Source organism: Pholcus phalangioides, unplaced genomic scaffold (assembly GCF_987345545.1).
Source record: "Pholcus phalangioides strain wild (caught in Gottingen) unplaced genomic scaffold, Ppha-v1.0 ptg000015l_1, whole genome shotgun sequence".
NCBI lineage: Eukaryota > Metazoa > Arthropoda > Arachnida > Araneae > Pholcidae > Pholcus > Pholcus phalangioides.
Window position 1 is genome coordinate 99059256 of NW_028301608.1, and position 20202 is coordinate 99079457.

The following is a 20202-nucleotide window of genomic DNA, read 5'->3' on the forward strand; positions in this document are numbered from 1 at the left end:
CAATTGATATAATGTGTAAAATTATGTAACTATCTTAGGTGTGATAAAAAAAAAAAAAAAAAAAATTGAAAATAAAATAAATAATTTAAATATAATGTAAATTAATTTATACAAAAATTGCCATGTTTTCAAGACAAATAAATTCAATTGGTTGAATAGTCAACGCGTTTCGGCTCTTCAATGGAGAGCAAAAACGCGTTGACTATTCAACCAATTGAATTTATTTGTCTTGAAAACATGGCAATTTTTGTATAAATTAAAACCAGGCAAAGCTTTTAATTTTTGTGATAATAATGTAAATTATTTACTCAAAAATTACTAAATATTTTGATTTTCACAGAACTTTTGTTTATAACTTCATCCAAAACTGTTCATCTGAATTGATGACATTTGCGTTCATTTGACTTTTTATAAAATTTTCAATGAAGGTGTCAGTATCTGTCGTGTCAGGTTCAATTCACACATTATTGTCTATGTAATCCTTAGCACCAGGGCTGCAACAAGAATTTTATTGGTGGGGAAACATTACTTTGCTAACCTGACTACTGTAAAATTTTATGATTTTATAACAGTGTTCTTGTACTCACCTAAAATTTGCCACCCTGTAAATTTTTCTGCCCTGCGATCACGGGAAGCAGCTTCATACAATTTTGTCTTGCATATCATTTTGAAATCCAACCTTTACACTCATTTCTCCCATAGAAAAGCCTGCTTTTCCGAAAAATTTTGCTGCAGTTTCAGGAAGCAACTGCTCCACTACATATTTGCTTTTTAAAACCATAGCATCAAGTATGGAAACAGTTTTTGCTAATCTAAGGGTGGGTTAAGTAGAACTCACATTGGCAAGCAAGGATTGCATAAAATATTTTTACATTTTGTATGATCTTTTGGTCTACTGGCCACAAAACAGTCGAAATGTCTGTGTGAAATTTTCCATTAAGAGGGTACAATTTTCCTTCCCATTTCTGTGTCAGACAGGTTCTATTTAATCCAAGTATATTAATAAAATATATTATTAAAATATATTATTAAAATATATTATTAAAATATATTATTAAAATATATTATTAAAATATATTATTAAAATATATTATTAAAATATATTATTAAAATATATTAAAATATATTATTAAAATATATTATTAAAATATATTATTAAAATATATTATTAAAATATATTTTTTATATACTGCTATAAATTTACTAGAATGGGGCCTCTAAAAAATTCTGGCTTGGCCTAGGGGATCAATACCCCTTTAGTCAGTGGCAAGTCCTTTTCAAACTAAAATTACTGGGATTGTGGGAAAAATTAAGCAAAACTTGTTCTTGGTGAAAAACGGCAAGGTTTTAAGAAGAAATTCTGATAAAATTTCAGAATCTTTTGAATTATCAAGACTCTACTTAGCACTTCAGTGTAAATGCTATATGATGGCGCTCTTTATACTGAAACAACAGAACTGAACTCACATCTCATGCATACCACTCAATGGAATTTCTAACAAATAAGTACATGTCAAAATGTATGTGATTTCAGAGTATGCATTCAGAGGAATGGTCATTGTTTCTTTTCAAGTGCTGCCATCTGTCTTCCGAACTTAGGAGCATGAATGAATGAACGACAGGGGTCTCTGCCACCGGACTTATCCCTTTGCCGAGATCTCTTCCAGCCCGAACTTAGGAGCAGCAGACAACTCTGCAGGCTTTTTTTTTGCTTATTGCACCATGAGTGAATAGGTAGGCCTACTCTTTGTAATGATAAAGATCTACACAGTGGAACTTCGGTTTCTGAACATGATTTGTTCTGTGAATGTGACCATGAGTTGATATAAAATTTTTTTCAAAAAAACAGGGTTTTTTGGTTTTACTAACATTTACATTACAAACAATAAAATTTCTGAAAAATCACTAAAACTTCTAATAATTAATTAAAATGAAATGTTTGTTAATGTAATTAACACAATTTTCATATTATTAATTAATCTATAAATATTTCTTACATGTTAATAAAAACCAACTTTTACAATTTAATTATTTCATAGCATAACTCAAGGAAATATAGTCGTGTTTGAGAATTCTCTCTTAATGTTATTATTAACCATATAATAAAGATGTTTACCCCCTAGTTACTCTTTCAATATGCTTAATTAGGACTCTATTTTGTAAAAACTATGATAAAAACTAAGCAATTACAATGTGTTTAATGAAGCATAATTAATGCAATTTCATTAGCAATGATTTACAATGTGTACAGGGGATTATAACTAAAGTTCTCATTTCAAAACACTGTAAAATAAAAACCACTGATCAGAGAATGACTTGAAAATTTGTATTCATGAATGTTCTTGAGGCAATGGAATTTTGTATGGCGAAGAGGGAAAAATATTTAAAAATGTAAGATAGATGATACTGTACTCATCCAGCACATGAGAAATTCGCTCACAGAATGGATATGACAGCCAGTCAAGGCAAAGTGATAATGCAATTAGCATGGCACAATTTCGTAATTCATGGAAACATCACAAAAATTAATTCATTTAAACAAACAACTACAACTTGAAAAAGAAATGTTAAATATGTTGTCCACTGTGTTATCTTTTTTTTGTCATTTATCATATTTTATTGTGAGTGATGAAAGTTTGCTGCTTAACACGTGGGGATCTGAGATATTATTGTAAAGAGCATGTTTTAGCCCATTGAGCCTTGTATAATTATTATTAGAAAGAACGTATTTTAGCCCATCGAACTAAAATATAAAAGACCCTGTATAATTGTGTTAGTAGTTCTTATACGTTACAGCCAGTTATAATAACCAGCTGAGTTATAAGTACGATTTTTGACAGCAATAGAGGAGGAAAAAAAAACAATTTTACAAAGAAAATTGCATAGATTTTTTAGGTAACACAAGTGATACTGCATATCATCAATAACACATTGCTTTATAAACATAAAAAATTTCAAGTCAATGATTAGTTTAAAAGTTACAATTCTTTTACTAAAGATCTGCAAAAACTGGAGATTCCATTTAAATTCTCTCCATGCTTGAGGGATTAAAAATGGCAGCCAAAAAAAAAAAGAAAAATCCAAATGATTTTAAGGGAATTTAAAATTTTTGTTTTGAACACTTGAAATACTGGCAAACTGACAGGAAAAAAAAAAATCAAAAATTAAAAAAAATACTGAGCATTATGAGTATTATATATGAGTAATATGTGTGCAACGATAATAATATTTAAAACACTTACATAAGATCGAAGGTCCAAATATTTTGCGACTGTCTCTTGTATGTCAGTTTTATTGAATCTTACAAACTCGATGAAATCCTTTAACGAAGATAATTCTGGCTCCCAATAATGTTTTACAAGCCATTTCTTAGCACAAGCAGTACCGATTCGAAGAATATCTAAAGAGGGCATAACATAGTGCACAGCTGCATTCCTCAAGTTTACTACCCACAGTGGAAGTTGCGCCTGAATACAAATATATACATTACCATGATCAATATTTTTATTCGGAACAAACAAATTTTCAAGCAAAAAATTTCATGCTAAGACAATTTCTTTTGCTTTATTTCTGACACATTTCACGATCATAAATGGCATAAACTTTGAAAACTGAGAATTTCTTTTTCATTAGTTCATTAAAAAAGCAACCTTTTAACAATAAATATCAGCTCTTTTATAGTCTTAATTAGCCATTTTTTTTAATGACTAGATCTGTGTATTTACAGTGTGTCCCAGAATAAATGACACAGAGAGAAAGAATATTAAAAAGTGTGACATTTTAAGGTAAATGTCACATTGAAGAATGCAAATAACCTTTTGTAGTTTGCTCTATTGATAAATAATATACAGTGATACCTCGGTTAATAAAGATGATTCGTTCTGGAATCACGTTCGTTAGCCAAAATATTCATCGCATGATTTCCCATAGGTTTCTATGGAAAACTATTTAATTTGTTGCAGGCACTGTCCAAAATTTTGAGATAAGTCTTTCGAAACCTAAATGAGCGCTACAAAAAAAGAGAAAAACTGACCGAAGGCTGATATGAACAACTTCAAAATTGGAGAAATGAGTTTTTACAGTAAAGTGAGATACTGAAGATTATTTTATTTCACACTATGTACACAATCAACACCAGCTTTACTCTACTAATAACCGTATAGCTTTGATCTACCAAAGCTGGTGTCGATACATTCCAGTCGAGCACGAAGGTGTCAATCACCATTTGTGATTTAGTCAGCTCATTTCTCTGTCTGATACATGCAGATGGAGAAGATAAGCTCCTAGAATGACCAGTCTGTTCAGTTTGATGATGCTAAAAGCCTTGCACTGAAAGAATTCATGGTCTGAAAACATTCACTCTTTGTTTTTCTTCCAGTGCATTTTCTTTTAGATGAAACTTTCATTTTACATAAAATGGTTCAAAAACTTTCAAAAAGAGAAGTGGAGGTACATCAGGAAAAATATTCCGAGGTGGAAGAGGTTAATTGGGCTCAACTGACAGTAATTCTGATGATTTAACATGTTACAGGCTGAGTGGACGCAAAACAGTTTAGCTGATCCCCCCATAAATGAGACAGAAGGGGGGGGGGTCTCAGAGGTCTACCAGACATGTAGATCTATAAAGGAGCATAAGCAGCTGAGATAGAACTGAATTGTGGGGGGGGGGGGACCAAGATAACGAAAGCTGCGTGGTGGGGGGGGGGAGTGATGATGAGGACAATGATGATGCCAATTCAAATACATTAGATCAGTCGGCTCTGCATTGACGCTGGAGGAGGGGGCATTTCCCCTCCCCGTATCTCCACCCATGTAGTGGACTTGCCAATGGGGGGATGTTAGTTCAAATGTCCGCAAACTAGGGAAAGGTTTTCCTCGTTTTTGGCATTCCCAGTAAAGATATCATTAAGAATATTTCATATTTTTATAAAGAGTGGTTGATGGCATAAGCAGCAGATTAGCAGCTTGAATGATAAGCATCATTCAAACTTTCTCCTCTATCGATGCTGATGTGACACTTGAATGGACACTAGGGTACAGAAACTAGTTACCTCAGCAAATAAATGTTAACAATCATGCATAAAAATAGCACAAAAACTAGTGAATAATTTATAGATGTTTCGTAAAACAAAAATGGTCTGAATAAATAATAGCCATTGTGTCTTCACTTTCGAAACATCCCTTACATAATATGAGTTTGAAAGTATTTTATATATGGCTTTCTAAATACTTACTTTCTTTCAAACTAAGCACAACTCAGGTCTATCACCATCTATGGGCGATTTATTGCCTAGTGAGTTGTGCCGGAAGTGTAACTGTGCGCTTACCTAACAGTCTGAGTGCGTATGTAGTGTTGTATTTGATTTTTCAGTGCCGCCATCTATATTTCAGATGTGAAGTGAGTGATGTATGATTGAATTACATTTGTACTGTTTTAGACTTCTAGACTCATTCTAGACTTTTTAACATCGGCTTACATTCGTATGTCAAAGTTGGGAACCACAGAAAACTAACCTCAGCCGACCATCACTGTGGCGAGGGTGGGGGTTTGAACCCAGGGTTCTTGTAATATGAATTCATCACTATGATCACTCGAACACCACAGTGGCAGGAGGCAATACTGCCCATGTTGGGAAACACTGCTCTATATATATGTTAATATATTTTTTTATTGTTAGTGTCACTATTGCAGGAAATTAACAAAATCTGAATACATACCAGTTTCGCAGCTGTTACAGAACGCACCTCTACCCCTTCATTTAATTCAGTCCCTTTTTCAATCACAGCATTAAGAAACCTACCAAACAGGAAGAACAAAAAAACCTGATAATTGAAATTGCAAATCATAAAAAGATGCTCTAAACCAAAATTAAATGTAATTTTATGCATGAAACTTTACTGTCACGAACTGAAAAAAACACCACTTAACCCTTAAATGCCCAATTTTTTTTCTTTTTAATATTTTTTTTACATAGTTAATCAAAGGAAAAATCATTTGAAAAATCGCCTCTAACTTGTGTTGAGAGGGGCAGCCGAGCAGCAATTTTAACAGAGGTTTTTTGAAGAGATTCTTTGTTAAACAGCTGTGGGGAGGCGGAATAAGCATTGAATAGGGAAAGGGGCACAGCAGGTGGAAAAAGTTTGAGGAACCTTGATCTAAGGTATTAAAATTTCGTCACTTTTCGCATCTTTTAAAGGCTTATAAAATCATAGAATAGTGTTTCAACAAACTTTTTTAAAGAGTATGATGTCCTTACAATACAAATTTTATTAGCACCTTTTTTTTGACAAGAGTTTTATAGTGCTTTCCCTTCCTCCCTATTCAGCTTCCTGTTATAGTTAACTTCATCTTTATTCAAAATAAAAAAAGTGACTGATCTGCAATCAATTTTTTAAAAATATATTTTATCTAAACAGTGAAACCTTGTTAAAACAATTCTTAATATAATGATAAATCTGTCTACAATGATATCTTTTTTAGTCTTGTTTGGAATTGCCCATAGCCTAATATTAAACTCCTCTAGATACAACATACAAAATATCTTTTATTTTAATAAATTGCTTTAACAATATTTTTAAAGAGATTGTGAAATCACTTACAATATTTTTATACATCTTACTTCAAAACTCTCTTCAATATGTTTTTAAACTTGTCAGCTTTTTTGTTCTTTTAAGGGCGCGATGATAATGTTTCCCCTCAATATAGCAATTGTTTTTCTTGAATGATTGCTTTCTACGGCAACCAAACAGCAGAATGAACACATTTCTTCTGGATTAGGAAGAGTTAACTAATCTAATACTCGTAAGGACAGCAGCAGGGTTTTAATATTTTTAAACATTTTCAGGGATTGTCTGTTCCCTATCGACTGAGGTTCTCGCTATCCAAGGTGGTTCTTCACTGACCCTCCCCGGTTGATAGAGGTCTGCTGTAAACTACTATACACTATTTTTAATTCTATAACTCAATTAAGCCCAAGAGACTTATGACTTGCAAGGAAAAGCCAAAATTTTATACACAAGTCTGCAAAGCATTTTGATGCAAGAAGATTTGTGAATAAAATTAGAAAAATTTCAAAGAAGGAAATTAAAATGACTGTTTGGTTGAAAACCGAATGAAAAAAAATAGTTATAAACATATTTTGGTGAAATTGGTATGTTACACTCTAAACTTATCATACTAAGAGCTTCAGGAACTTGAAAAAAGAGAAGATGAAAGAGCAGTGACTGATGACGGGAGTAAAAAAACAAATCATGAAGAAATATCTTGAATTCAGATTTAAAAAAAATATTAGCAGTGATAGATTTTCCTAAGACCTTCTCTTTCAAAATGGTTTAGGAATAATCCCAATCCCTAGCATGCTTCAGCGCCAAATAAGCACAACTCTTACAACTTGTTAAATTTTTATTTTTTTTTTGGGGGGGGGGGCACAATTTTCTACCTGATATTACGGTACTAAAGCAAACAAGGCTTTTATGGCCGTTATGTGATGAAAAATTCATACTTTTCAGGTTGTTAAGGCAACATGATGGTAAGTTTTTATCTTCCAACCTTTCATTTGCATGGGTAGCAAACATTTTCCAAAAAAGTCACATACGGCTTCAATAGGAAGAAAAGAAAGAATGAAAATCATTAGTGTTTGGTTTCTTACAATGCCAGCCACCTCGTTGGGCATTTTGCCTGTTGTAGTGTTGTATTTGTATATGAGAGAGGGGTATGAGGGGAGTCTAGCTCCCTCTCGAAATATTAGAAAATGACTGATTTTTATGAAATAACAAGGTTAAATCTATTGTTTATCACTTCGATCCTTCCCCGACGCTGAAATACTAGTCGTCTTTTGAAACATTTCTGGCTACAAACCTGGTTTTTGGTGATAAAGAGGATGAAAGTAACACCTTCACTTTATCCAAAACCCTTGGTAAAAACATCAGCCAATAGAAAAACTCTTTGTCAGATGATCAATTTCGATGAAACGGTACAATGCAAGCAGGGAGGAGAAGCAAATACAAGTTTTTTTTCCCACTACATAAGATGATTTTTCACATAAGACTTTCTTGAAAATGTTTGCCATCCGTGCAAACGAAATGTGGGGAGATAAAAAAATTTCCATCACATCAGCCTAACAACCAAAAAACCATGAATTTTTCATTGTTAAAGGTTCTTTGTTCTCTAAGAAATACTCGTTCATTTGCAAATAGTGATAAAACTATACTGAATTCTTCAATTATTGTTTTTCCCCCTACCAGTGCAAGAGCTTCCCGAGTTGACATCTTGACAATTAAGTATGTTGCAAAAAATGGAGGAAAGATAGAAGGAAAAAATTATGTTGGCCTCGTCATGCATTTTGCCTTTTGTGGCCTTGTATTTGTATTTTACTATACAGATCTCATGTGAAACTCTGTACTAGATCCATGCTCTTCTAACAAACCACTTATTAGAGGAAAAAAAGAGTGATAAGAAAAGAGGAATGACAACTAGCAGATGGCTCTGAAGAAAACATGGTATCGTTGTGGTAACAAATGATGTCAGGACGTCATTGATGTGAAGGAAAAAATAAAATTGGAAGAGGATTGTTTAATTTTTTGACACAGAAGAAGATACAACCTTAAAAATTAGAGGAAAAAATTATCTTTCGCATCAAAGTGACAATATGTGGGTATAAAGAGAGCAGGTATTTTCAACTTTGAAAAAAATTCAATGAAGCCTACATGTCACTAAGCAATAGACAACTAAACATATGTCATAACAGAGCTTAGGGCTTCATAGGTGGCCATGAGTTGAAGACCCTTGGTATAAAACATGAACCTAGAGATTAAGAATCCTTCTACAATAACTCATTTAGAATCAATACTACTACAGTAGATGCACTGACACATGCATTACATCGATACTGCATGGACTGCTGCACCTTCTCAAAAATATCAGGTGTATGCTGAACATGTCCTGCTGCCTCAACAATTCTTCTAACCAAGTCTTCCGGAAATGAAACGTGTTTCATGCACAAGTCTTTTTAAAAATCCCCATAAGAAAAAGTCTATGGTGAGCAAATTTGGGTCATACCAATCATTCATATATCATTATACCAGGATTGTCTTACAAGTGTGTGATGCACCAACTCCCTATAGCAGATGACATTTGTGTACCTATGTTCCCATGTGATTTTGGATTGTTACTTTTGTATGGCTTAATTTCCCTTTTATTTTGGAAATTTTTTTGAAACACCTTGTATAAGTTATGTGTGTTTGGCTATAAATAAGTGTGACTGTTATAGTACATTGTGAGAATAGACATGGGAATTTGGATTTTGTAGTTGCAGTTCAGAGTAACTGATGAACAAGAAATTATTTGCATTTGATAATTTTTGTCGCACCACAGTCATTTTCTGCACACGAGGGCTAATTAGACCGGGACCTACAATTTATTGCCAATTCCGAATGACAGGCTTGTTTTTTTATACTCATCGAGAGGTTGGTGCACAAACCCCTCGATGGGGGGCTCCCTGCGGTAGAAATTTTTTGCTGCGGTCAAGTCGCAGTTTTTGTTGTACCCCTGTGTCAGGAAAGTTTTCTGACAAGGACGAATCGGGTATCGAACTCGCGACACCTCTAAACATCCTTTGGTACTTTAGGTGAGTATCTTATCAACATGGGCTACTGCGCCCCAAATTATTTCCATTACCAAGAACATACCTCGTGATGGCAGAGGCATACATCTGTCGTAAATCCTCAGGACTCATAATGGTAGGAATATCAGAGCTCATGAAGTCATCTTTAATTTCAACATTCACAATAGCAGCTGTAGCACATATACTGAAAGGGAGGTTCAAAACCCTGAAAAATGGTGAAAACACATATTGAGTTTGAGCCATAGAGAACATATAAAAACTATATTTACTAAACAAATAAACACAAAACTTGCAACAACATTCCTGGGCGGAAAAACCCCCATTGTCTTTTTTGTTCGTAATTACTTTTACTTCTGCTGCACAAAGCAGATATAAACAAGATGTCTAAAAAACAAAAGTTTATGGTTTATGTTGTTCGTGAATTTTCTGTATTTGCGGTCACCTCCAGAATGTAACCCTCGCCAGTACAGAGAGACGACTATATTTATCTACGTATTTACAGATGAATTAATTTATGATCTGCAAATTCAGTCACCCATGAAAATATAATATTTTTAGTCAAAAATGATTTATAAGTATCATAATACTAAAATATCACACAATATTTAAAAAATAAATACTAGATATACAGAGTGCATCATGCACTGCTAATTACTGACAAACTGTTGATCCTTGAGGCATACTTCCAATTACAAAATAATCCTAGTAACGTGTAGTATTCAGATGTGTCATTTATGTTGCAAGGAGGGGGTTGTATAGTTATTAAAATAAAAAAATTAACTTTTCATACAATCACCTTGTCCTCAAAAACCCAATTAGAAAGCTGTTATCCTGTCTCTTCTGAGGACAACAAAAAACATTCCACGTTCCCAAGTGCAGTATTCACTGAGATATTTGAATTTTAAAAAAACAGATAAGAAGATGAATAGGAGCAAAATGTGTTTTACCTGTATTTATTATACTTCTCATTAACTTTTCTTTATTTTTTGAATTCAAATATCTCAGCGAATTTCTTTTGCTGGCCTCAGGAGAGAGAGTCAGGGCAACAACTTTCTAATTGGGATTTTGAGGACAGGGTGCCAGAATAAAAAGTTAATTTTTTATTTTATTCTAACTACAGTACTTTACGATCAAGGATGTAATATTGTGTCCAAACGCCAGTGGAATAAATTCAAACAAACTCTCTCTGTTTTCTGTCCCCTCTCTCTGATAATCATCATGAAGATTTGTTGCAACCCTGTGAAACAAAGCTGTTCTTTTTACTTTCATTTATTTCTATACTCGTATTTCTTCTGATGGACTGTTTCCATAGAATGTATATTATAATTTTTCATTTGTTGAATAAATAGAAGATGCTCTCCAACACGACCCAGCCTCCTAGGAGGTGAAGAGAGGAAATTGTCTTGCACAACAGCTCTGGGCGTGAGTGGTCATCAATCAATCAATCTATACTCATATTAATGGGGTTAATAACTATACAACCCCCCTTGCAACATGAATGATTTATTCAAGTTCTACATTATTTGGATATTTTTTCTAACACTATACCCCAAGGACAGTATTTCACAATATTTTTGATGTTGCAGACCATTTTATAGTAGAGACTAATGCTCTGTGAACCCCCTTGTAGCATCAGAAGACCAATTTCGACAACCCCCCCCCCCCCTCACAAATTGCAAAATGTATTGTTTTTTTATAATTTGCATATCATAAAAACTGAATACATTACAATGTTATAGTACAAAATGTGCCACTATGTCACTAAAACCTGTGCCACTAAGCGGCGCCTTCAAAAAGGGATCCTGCAGACCTCTCAGAAAGTACTCTTATATTCCCAGGATTCTACAGGATTGTTAGCTGCACCCTGAATATCAGAATACATATCAATGAACCCTTGCATGGAATACAATGGCTCGGTCCCGTAAAACATAGAATGTAGAGTTTATTCACTCTACATCTTTTATTTTTACTATTTGCCCTCCCCAGACACATCTGGATGTGATAGCCATATAAAATTTAGCCAAATTTTAGACAATGTTAACACATCTCTCCTGGTAATTGTAAGTTTTATAAGTAAGGCAAAAGCTGATTTCCTTTAGAATCAAGAATAATTTCTTTTTGGGAAAAACAGTAAAAAATAAAAGGGGTTTCTCTGCATACTTTTTGGAACCATGGATCCCCTTCACATGCTGATAGACATGATGATGTAATTTCCAAAAACTTCTATACTATCCTCACAGATCCAGTTTGATAATCACAAACATATAAAATTTTAGTCACCAATGCCAATTTTTTAGTCTCCATGATGGTCTGGAATAGGTCAACCCGATTTAAATGAAGAGAATTATATTTAGGCAAAAAAAAAAAAAAATCAAAATACCTGCTTTCCCAAAGCGATACTCTTTTTATACCTCTCTGTCTGTCCAATAAGTTGTCCGAAAAAAGCCACTTATACACCTCAACGAACTCATCACTAAAATGAAACAAGAAATAAAGACAAATAAATATTAGATTTACACATAACGCTACTAAATTTTTTCATAAGAGTTGACAAACAAAAGTTCAAAAGTTTTTTGATTAATGAATAAAAAATGTTGGTTTTATCTGCAAGGGTCTATCGAACCAAAATTTGGGTCCAGAAAACAGACCCTTCACAAAACACAAATTAACAAAACCATAAATCTAACATTTCTTTTGTGATGAATTAAATTGACCGTTTCGCTTTTAACAAAATTACTTACTTTCACAAAATTAATGACTCTATTTTTACAAAAATAAGGCTAATTTAAGAAACAGGACGCTACAACAAACTACGCCTGGACAGACACCCTGATCTGATTCATTAAATCAGGGTTCGCCCATGTTTGTATTTGTATCTCCTATTATTTAACAGATTTTGGGGAGAATAATTGTTTGTGCTACAAAGTAGCAGTCAGAAATAAGTTTCTGCTAGCAAAAACTGAAAAGAAGAAACCAGGCAAAAATGGGGGGAGGGGGAAGTAATTTATTTTCTGCCATATTTCTATCAATATTATTGAAGTCAATAATATTTATATTATTCCCGCTTGTCCCGGGCGACCAAGCATCTAGTTGCTGCCCTGGAGACGATTCCCCCTCCACATTGTCGTGCATAGGGTGACCATATACCCCATATTGTCCCGTATTTTTCTGGACAATTTTGATGTTCAGACTTTTTTGAAAGAAATGCCTGGTTTTTTCCGTTTTTTAGTCAAAGTTTTCTTGAATTCATTATTTAATCAAAAACATTGATACAAATAATTCCCAATGCATTTATTGAGTGTAATATTATGATATTCCCATTTTGCTTGGGGGTTTCTTGTTTCTCTCACCTGACTGCTGCACTTCCTTGAGGGCACATATGGGATTGGTGTCTCCTCTCGGTTTGCGTACTCCCCTAATCTTGTACAGCTGATGCAGGCTCCCCGTCCAGTAACCTGACAAGACCTGTCAGGTGGCAGAATGACACTGCAGATGATTAGACAGCTGTCGAGCCAACTTTCATATGAACAGCACAGAGAGCAGCAGCATCACATCTTTGGATAAGTTGCCATCTGGCGACAGTGTCATCAATGGGAGCTTTGGACTACCAGACTCAGGTTGGACTGTGCATGTACAGTCCCATTCAGTGCACACGAGCTCTAAGGAAAGAGGTTCGTTGTATTTGTAGCGTGATGGTATGGCACGCTCACCTAGCAAGTGAGAGGACATGAATTTGATTCCCTGCAGGGGTAGTTGAATTTTCTTTCCTGAATTTCTTCTTTGCATCAGTCAGATGTTAGAAACAGCTAAGCAAAATTGCACCAAATCTAGCAATTTCCAATTTTGCCAAGGTTTTTGTCCTTTAGCACCCCGGAATTTATTTGCTTGCCAAACATCTTCAACATCATGAAAATCAAGGTGGCCAACAAAAAACCAATTTGGCAATTTTTTTTGTATAGCAAGCTACAGAGCGAGAAATTCTAGAACGAATCAATGAAGAAAGTATTGGCTACAAAATTTCACCGCCCCTCACATTTTGGCTTCAAGCTCTTATTCTGGCAAACCCAATGCCAACCAAATTTCTTAGTGCGATTGCTGCTCAAAAGCATGCTAGCTGCATGTTCCAGGCAAGAAACTATAATTTATTTTGCACCTACCACACCGAATTCTGTCTCAACTGAAATGTTTCTGTCTGAGTGAAGAACGCTTATCCATAAAAAAAAATTCCCCAAGCAACAGTCGCACGATGCCTAACAGGGTTTCAGCCTACATTGCTCGATAAATTTCAAAGACAATAACGAGACCTGGAACGCTGCTGACAATAACAAATGAAAATGGTGCTAAAATAGACAATGATAGGACGTTGGCTTGAAAAACATTATTGTCGCCAATGAAAAATTTCGAAAGAGTTTAAGAATAAAGGCAACCAGTTGGCAACAAAAAAAAAATAATAATCACCAAATTTGACACGACCCCGCTTACCTTAATCGGAACAGGTGCTGTATAATCCAGACCGCCAAATCCAATATAATCCAGATCGCCAAGGGCGCTATAAGTCGCCAACGCTCTCAGTTATGCTGATCGGGCTCTCACTTGCTTTGCCGGGTTGTCATTGTTCTAGATTGTTCCTCCGTAGCTTCCATTACCCATCCATTAGAGATGGCGCTTAAAGCGCGGGCGATTCAAACGGATAACAGCGTTTTTTCCCTTTGTGCAGTAGCGTTGTTGTCTTGGATTATTCCCGATGCGATTACCTTTCGTTAGTTGTTTTTAGCGTGTCTTTTCAAATGTTTGAATAGTCATTTAGTGTTTTTCGTTCCGAGCGTTAGGATTACATTTTCGTCGACCGGTAGGGCTGTATCCTTTTTATTTATTTTTCTTATTAATATTCATTACTTTATTTAATTTCCGTTATTTATTTAAAAGAATCTGGATACCCGGAAATAGTCCGGGTTTTAAATTTTTTTTATACCTAGAATATGCATGACCGTTGTTTATTTTAAATAAATCTGGATACCCGGAAACAGTCCGGGTTTTAATTTTTTTATACGTAGAATATGCTTATTTTTACAACATGCATGACCGTTGTTTATTTAAATATACTATTATATTTCATTTGCGTTTCATGCTATTTTTCATATTTGAATGGGTTTTTATTATTGTTTTCCATGCTGGCGATTTTTTTTTTCGGCGTCCGCAGTGTCTAACGGCCTTGGCGACTTTTGGTCGGGTCGTCGGACATGTTTGGCGCCGAAAAAAAAAGTCGCCAGAAATCGCCAATCTCTGAATTATACAGCACCTGTTCCCAGCTTCGATATACGGTCCACCTTGGCAGTGTTTTGGCGACTTTTTTTCGGCGCTAAACACGCTGTTCTTGGAATTCTAGATTCGAAAACTGCTGCTGAATACCTATATACTACTAGGAATTGCATTTTGTAGAGATATATATTTCAAAATACAGTACAGGACACGTGTATTCTACGAACATAAATATTTTAGCTGTCTTCAAAATATTCAAATTAAAAAAAGAAATGTACCCAAATACTGCATTTTAACACTCTCCAAGTAAATAAAACTACATATATAGCCAACGCAAGGAAACACAAGAGCTGTGATTACCGGTCTTGCCAAGGACAAAGTTTCGATTTCATGACTGATGAGTTGATCGGCTATCGATGAGAATTTACAAAGAAAAAAAACAATCTATTTCGACACCGATCACTAGACACGACCAACCATCCTCCGCACCGATTTACCGAACACCTGCCGCCAACTGAATTCCGGCGTGGAATTCCCTCAGAAATGTAATGTTTACATTCGTCACAGTTGCCAGATCGTTGAAAGATTTCCAGCCAAAATCATCCTCAAAAAGTAGTCAACAATCTATTAATGAAAATTGAAGTCAATGTGGCTTTTACTGCCACCTATCCAGCAATTTGAGCACTTCACTAATAAATCATGAGCAGAAAAAAATAGGACTTGTGCTGTCATCTATTATTCATAGAGCAAACGAAAATCTATGAACTAACAATATTTTTAAACCATAGATGGCAGCAAGTTCCGAATATAAGATTTTTTTTTTTTTTTTTCACCACTAGTCAAAGCCGTCCGAATTTTCAAGTTGATAAACATGGCGGCCCACTTTCGAATTCGCAGCCAAGCCCAAATGGAATGTTCCGGACGATATTGCTGATACGGGCTACTATCGATATAACAAACTCTCCCTAAAAAGAGCCAATTGAAAAAAAAAAACGTGCTAATGGTTGTCCAGATAACCCGGAAGTATAAAATAATCTATAAACATATATGGAGGAAAGAATAACCTCCCTGGGAGGTTATAATTTTCCTTGATAAACATACATTGCTTATGTAAATATGGTCAGTCTTGACTAACCGTAGTTTCACCCGAAAGCCATACGGCTCTGACCTGTATTTTTTTGATAGCGTGAAAAATATTTCTGTGATGTTCACTGCCATCTAATTTTCAGGGATGATACGAAATGTAGGTTTCATTTTCCTCTTTTATAAATACCAGATGGCAGCAGCTGTTGCATAATTAGTTTCATCATTTTGAAGACATTTTCCTGTGGGCCGATAGATCGTACGAAACATCCCGATGTTTGGATGTTAAATTCATGTTCAAGACCTGAACGAAACGAAGCTGTTGGCGCAGAACCGCCAAAATTTACTGACCTCAAATTTGAACAGCAAAAAAATGTTAAGGTTGAGTAACCACACAAGCTTGAATCATTTCCCCAGTCATGGGAAAAACACACCTGAAATTCTTGGGGTAGACCCTCATTCCACAGCAAGTCCTTGGGCCATGGCCCCTCCCCCCTTTTGAAGCAGGGCCCCTAGGCTGAGATTTTTTGTGGGCCCGCAAGGTCAGGCTTTCACGGGCCACTTTATGATGGATTTATAGAGTGAAAAAACAAAAAAAGATGAAAATCGCCTTAGGGCTGGAGCCCCGTCAACCCTACCCTTGTGGGGACCATGACCTGGGCTGTGGTTTTTAGCGGGCCTTCGAAACAGGTTAGAACGGGTGACTATAATGAATTTATAGTGCAAAAATAAAAATGGTAAGAAGTTTTGTGATGTGTTACTGTCAGTTACGTATAAAGCACCCAACAAAAGTAAATTTGTTCCCTAGCAGCATGTTGCAGCAATTTGAAAATGAATTGAAGTGCTCAATCCCGTTAGAAACCAAGTTCGATCGTCTTTTTCCCACGATTGACGACTTTTCTTCCCTTTTATTTAGAGGATGTTATAACCTTGTTATTACGTGTTACCTTCGCTCACTATGGAAAATTTATCATTAGATTTGCGAAGTTTTAGCCAAATGGAATCTATTTGAAAAATTGTTTCCCCCAAAATCAACACTTTTTTGCCGAAATGTGGTAATTTTCTCTTCTTCAATATTAAGTAAAATATTTTAAAGGGAAAGCGTAAGGGAAGAAAAAAAAACTGGTTTTTACACCTTTAGCTTGATTCCCCTCAAGGTTAGCATTGTTATCAGCTTCAAAATCGTCAAGTGATACGTCAGGGGGGTACGGATACAGTATACCTACGTCCCTCACTCATCCAGTCCCTCGCACTCTGAGCGGAGGCGGATTTATGGTGGGCTGTACAAATTTCTCCGCCCTTTTCCCATTCTACTAATTTTGACCACTCATTCCTCAAATTTTCCACCCCCTTGCTGCCCTGGCTATAGCCCCCCCCCCAAGCCTACCTGTAAATACGCCTATTATGGTGATTCCCTATCTGAAGCTTTGTGGAAATTTCTCGAATGAATCAATAAGCTCTCTTCCAATGTCTCCATTAAATGCTCTCTGAATTCCCCCAGCTTTCAGTTTAATAGTTACGGCTGTAAACAGCTCAGAACTGAGGCATTTCAATTTTTTTAAAAAATCACCCTGTTCCTAAGGAAAAAATTCCAACTCAAGTTATTTTTGTCATTCATATGGATCGGGCGATAAACATTTCAGCAATATTGAAATATAACAACACAGACCAACCGCAGTATATCACTCCTGTCACGCATTCAATACCAGTTACACCCCGTTGATTCATAACGAAAAATGACAAACGACGTGTTTATTATTTTTGCTTATCATTATTACGAGTATTGATCGTAGAAAGGAAATAAGTAAATAAAAGGCACTGCCCACACACTCGTACGGCACCTCCAAACCTTCCAAATAGTTTTTCTCGCACTTCGTTACCCTTGGCCTTAATTATTGAGAGAAAGTATTCGCAGCTATTTTTCTGGTTTTTTTTTTATATACAGGAGACGTTTGTTTCCGCTATTTGCTAACTCACAACGCAACGCCATTGTTTTTAGACTTTTATGTGTGTGCCTATTATTACTATTTTCTTCAAATCTAATAAACCAGCTTCAATTCAATTCTGGGCTCTTTACCTCAATGTAATATTTTGGTTTTTTTTTTTACTGTATGTCACGTAATTTTTACAGCGATGATGGATTGCTTTTTCCTCTTCGAATATGTGAATGCTTTCTTTTTTTTTTACAGCGGGAAGAGATTAGTTTTTACATTTCAGTTTCTTGCTTGTGTATTATGATTAGGATCGACTTCATATAAAAACTTGTATCCCGACTAACTTGAGTAGAGCGGTTTTTCCAGAGCTGGGGGCGGCTAACCCGCAGTACTTAAATTGGAGCAGTGCATCTTCGGTCAGTCCTAAGTCTGAAAAAAAAACAGTGGGGAAAAGAAATTGTTATTCCCAAACACACAATCACTGAGTTTAATCGTCGGCGCTGAACGGCGTGACACTGGATGCCGATATCCAGTATGGTCTGCGGGTTGAAATCCGTAGAGAGTGCCATGCACGTCGAAAATAATCTTCGTTGCGGCACGCCTTGGTTGGCCACCCCTGTTCTGAAAGGTTCTGGGTCTCTGGCCACTTGACTATGAACATAAACCATGTTTTGAAAGCGGGGAAAATTAGTTGCGATAGTCTACTGAGGGCAAAAATATCAATAGCAATAACTGTAGTATATGAACACCTAATTCATGTCCATGTTGATAAAAATAGCAAGGAAAAAAAAATCAAACATGTGTGTGCGTCACAGTTTTAAATGGAAAGAAAAAAAACTAATGGTTGGTTGGAAAAGCACAAATAGGGGTTGTTTAGCTCATACAAAAAAAAAAAAAAAAACACAACACACAAAGTTGAGAAAGTTTGGTCTCGAACCGTTTCCACAGTTGGAAATGTACCGTTAATTTCATTAAAGCACACACGTGATTCAAATTCTACCCATTCGCGCTGTAATTTCCATTCATTCCATTTCGAGAGCTCCACAATACTCTAGGTCAGTGGTTCCCAACCTTTTTTAGGCCATGCCAGGGCCGTCTTAAGAGCGCCATGGGCCCCCGGGCCAAGTGATTTTTCTTGTGCCCTGTGCAAGAATACGCATTTAGGCCCCTTCTGGCCCATTCTCGGACCCAGAATGGCTCATTAACGCATATTCTGGGCCCCTTCCAAGTGGGCCCTGTATGAGTGCACCTGTTTCACCTGCCTAGTTACGGCACTGTTCGAGAATATTATCTTGAAGGGTAATTTCACTCCTGTTCAAAAATTGGGAGTATTTTTGTAAAAGGAGGGGGTATATTTATTTTATCAGTTGATCATTTGAGTCGCACCACGGTCATTTTCTGCACACGAGGGCTAATTAGACCGGGACCTACAATTTATTGCCGATCGGCAGACTTGTTTTTTTATACTCGTTGAGGGGTTGGTACGATAATCCCTCGATGGGGGACTCCCTGCGGTAGCAATTTTTTCTGCTGTCATATCGCCATTTTTGTTGTACTCGTATGTCAGGAAAGTTTTCTGACAAGGACGAACCGGGTATCGAACTCGCGACACCTCTACACATCCTTTGGTACTTTAGGCGAGTATCTTATCGACCTGGGCTACCGCGCCCAATTTTATCAGTAAGAAATAACTACTAAAAAAAAAAAAAAAAAAAAAAAAAAAAAATTACCTGAAATTTGAAGGAGTATTTTCACCCTGAAAACAATTTTGAGGAGTAAAACTGAATTTTGATGCGTGAATCACGTATTTAAACCCACAACTGAATATAAACGAACTCAAAAAATTATGAAAACTCAGCGCTGAAGCTAATTTTAAACTGATGAGAAACTATTCCCGAACCTAATGAAAATTCTATAATGGTTGAAAATTCAGAAATAAGAGAAGGAAAAATTCCAGAATTAATGATAATTCAGAATTAACTGAGAAGAAATAATTTCAGAATATATTAACGGAAGCAATATTTCCAGAATACATTAAATTCAGAATTAACGGAAGCAATCTTTCCACAATACATTAAACTCAGAATTAACGGAAGCAATATTTCCAGAATACATTAAATTCAGAATTAACGGAAGTATTTAGCGGGAACTCAGTTCCATGCCATGAATGCGTTGGGTGCTCGAACACTCACAGAACCCATCTCCGACACTACAGTGTGGAACACTAGGATTGCTTCTTTCCTAAAATATATTTCCTTGATCAAAAAGCTCATCTACTTCGATCATCGTTTTCGTGGTCGACT

The 20202-nt window shown here is 35.6% G+C and overlaps 1 protein-coding gene across 2 annotated transcripts in view; it reads right to left on the reverse strand.

Annotated features, from left to right (window-relative positions):
* The window catches only part of LOC149077163 (uncharacterized), a 43665-nt gene extending 28132 nt beyond the window's left edge, over nt 1-15533 (reverse strand). The window contains exons 1-5 of one of the 2 annotated variants that reach the window (XM_089244896.1): nt 15243-15533; nt 12004-12096; nt 9688-9828; nt 5719-5797; nt 3243-3467 (exon numbers count right to left, since the gene is read on the reverse strand). In XM_089244896.1, the coding sequence (XP_089101022.1) occupies nt 3243-3467; nt 5719-5797; nt 9688-9828; nt 12004-12096; nt 15243-15274 (570 nt within the window). In that variant the 5' untranslated portion in view covers nt 15275-15533. The remainder of the gene's footprint in view (nt 1-3242; nt 3468-5718; nt 5798-9687; nt 9829-12003; nt 12097-15242) is intronic. The other variant, XM_089244895.1, reaches the window with a different exon arrangement.
* Nucleotides 15534-20202: the final 4669 nt, after the last annotated feature.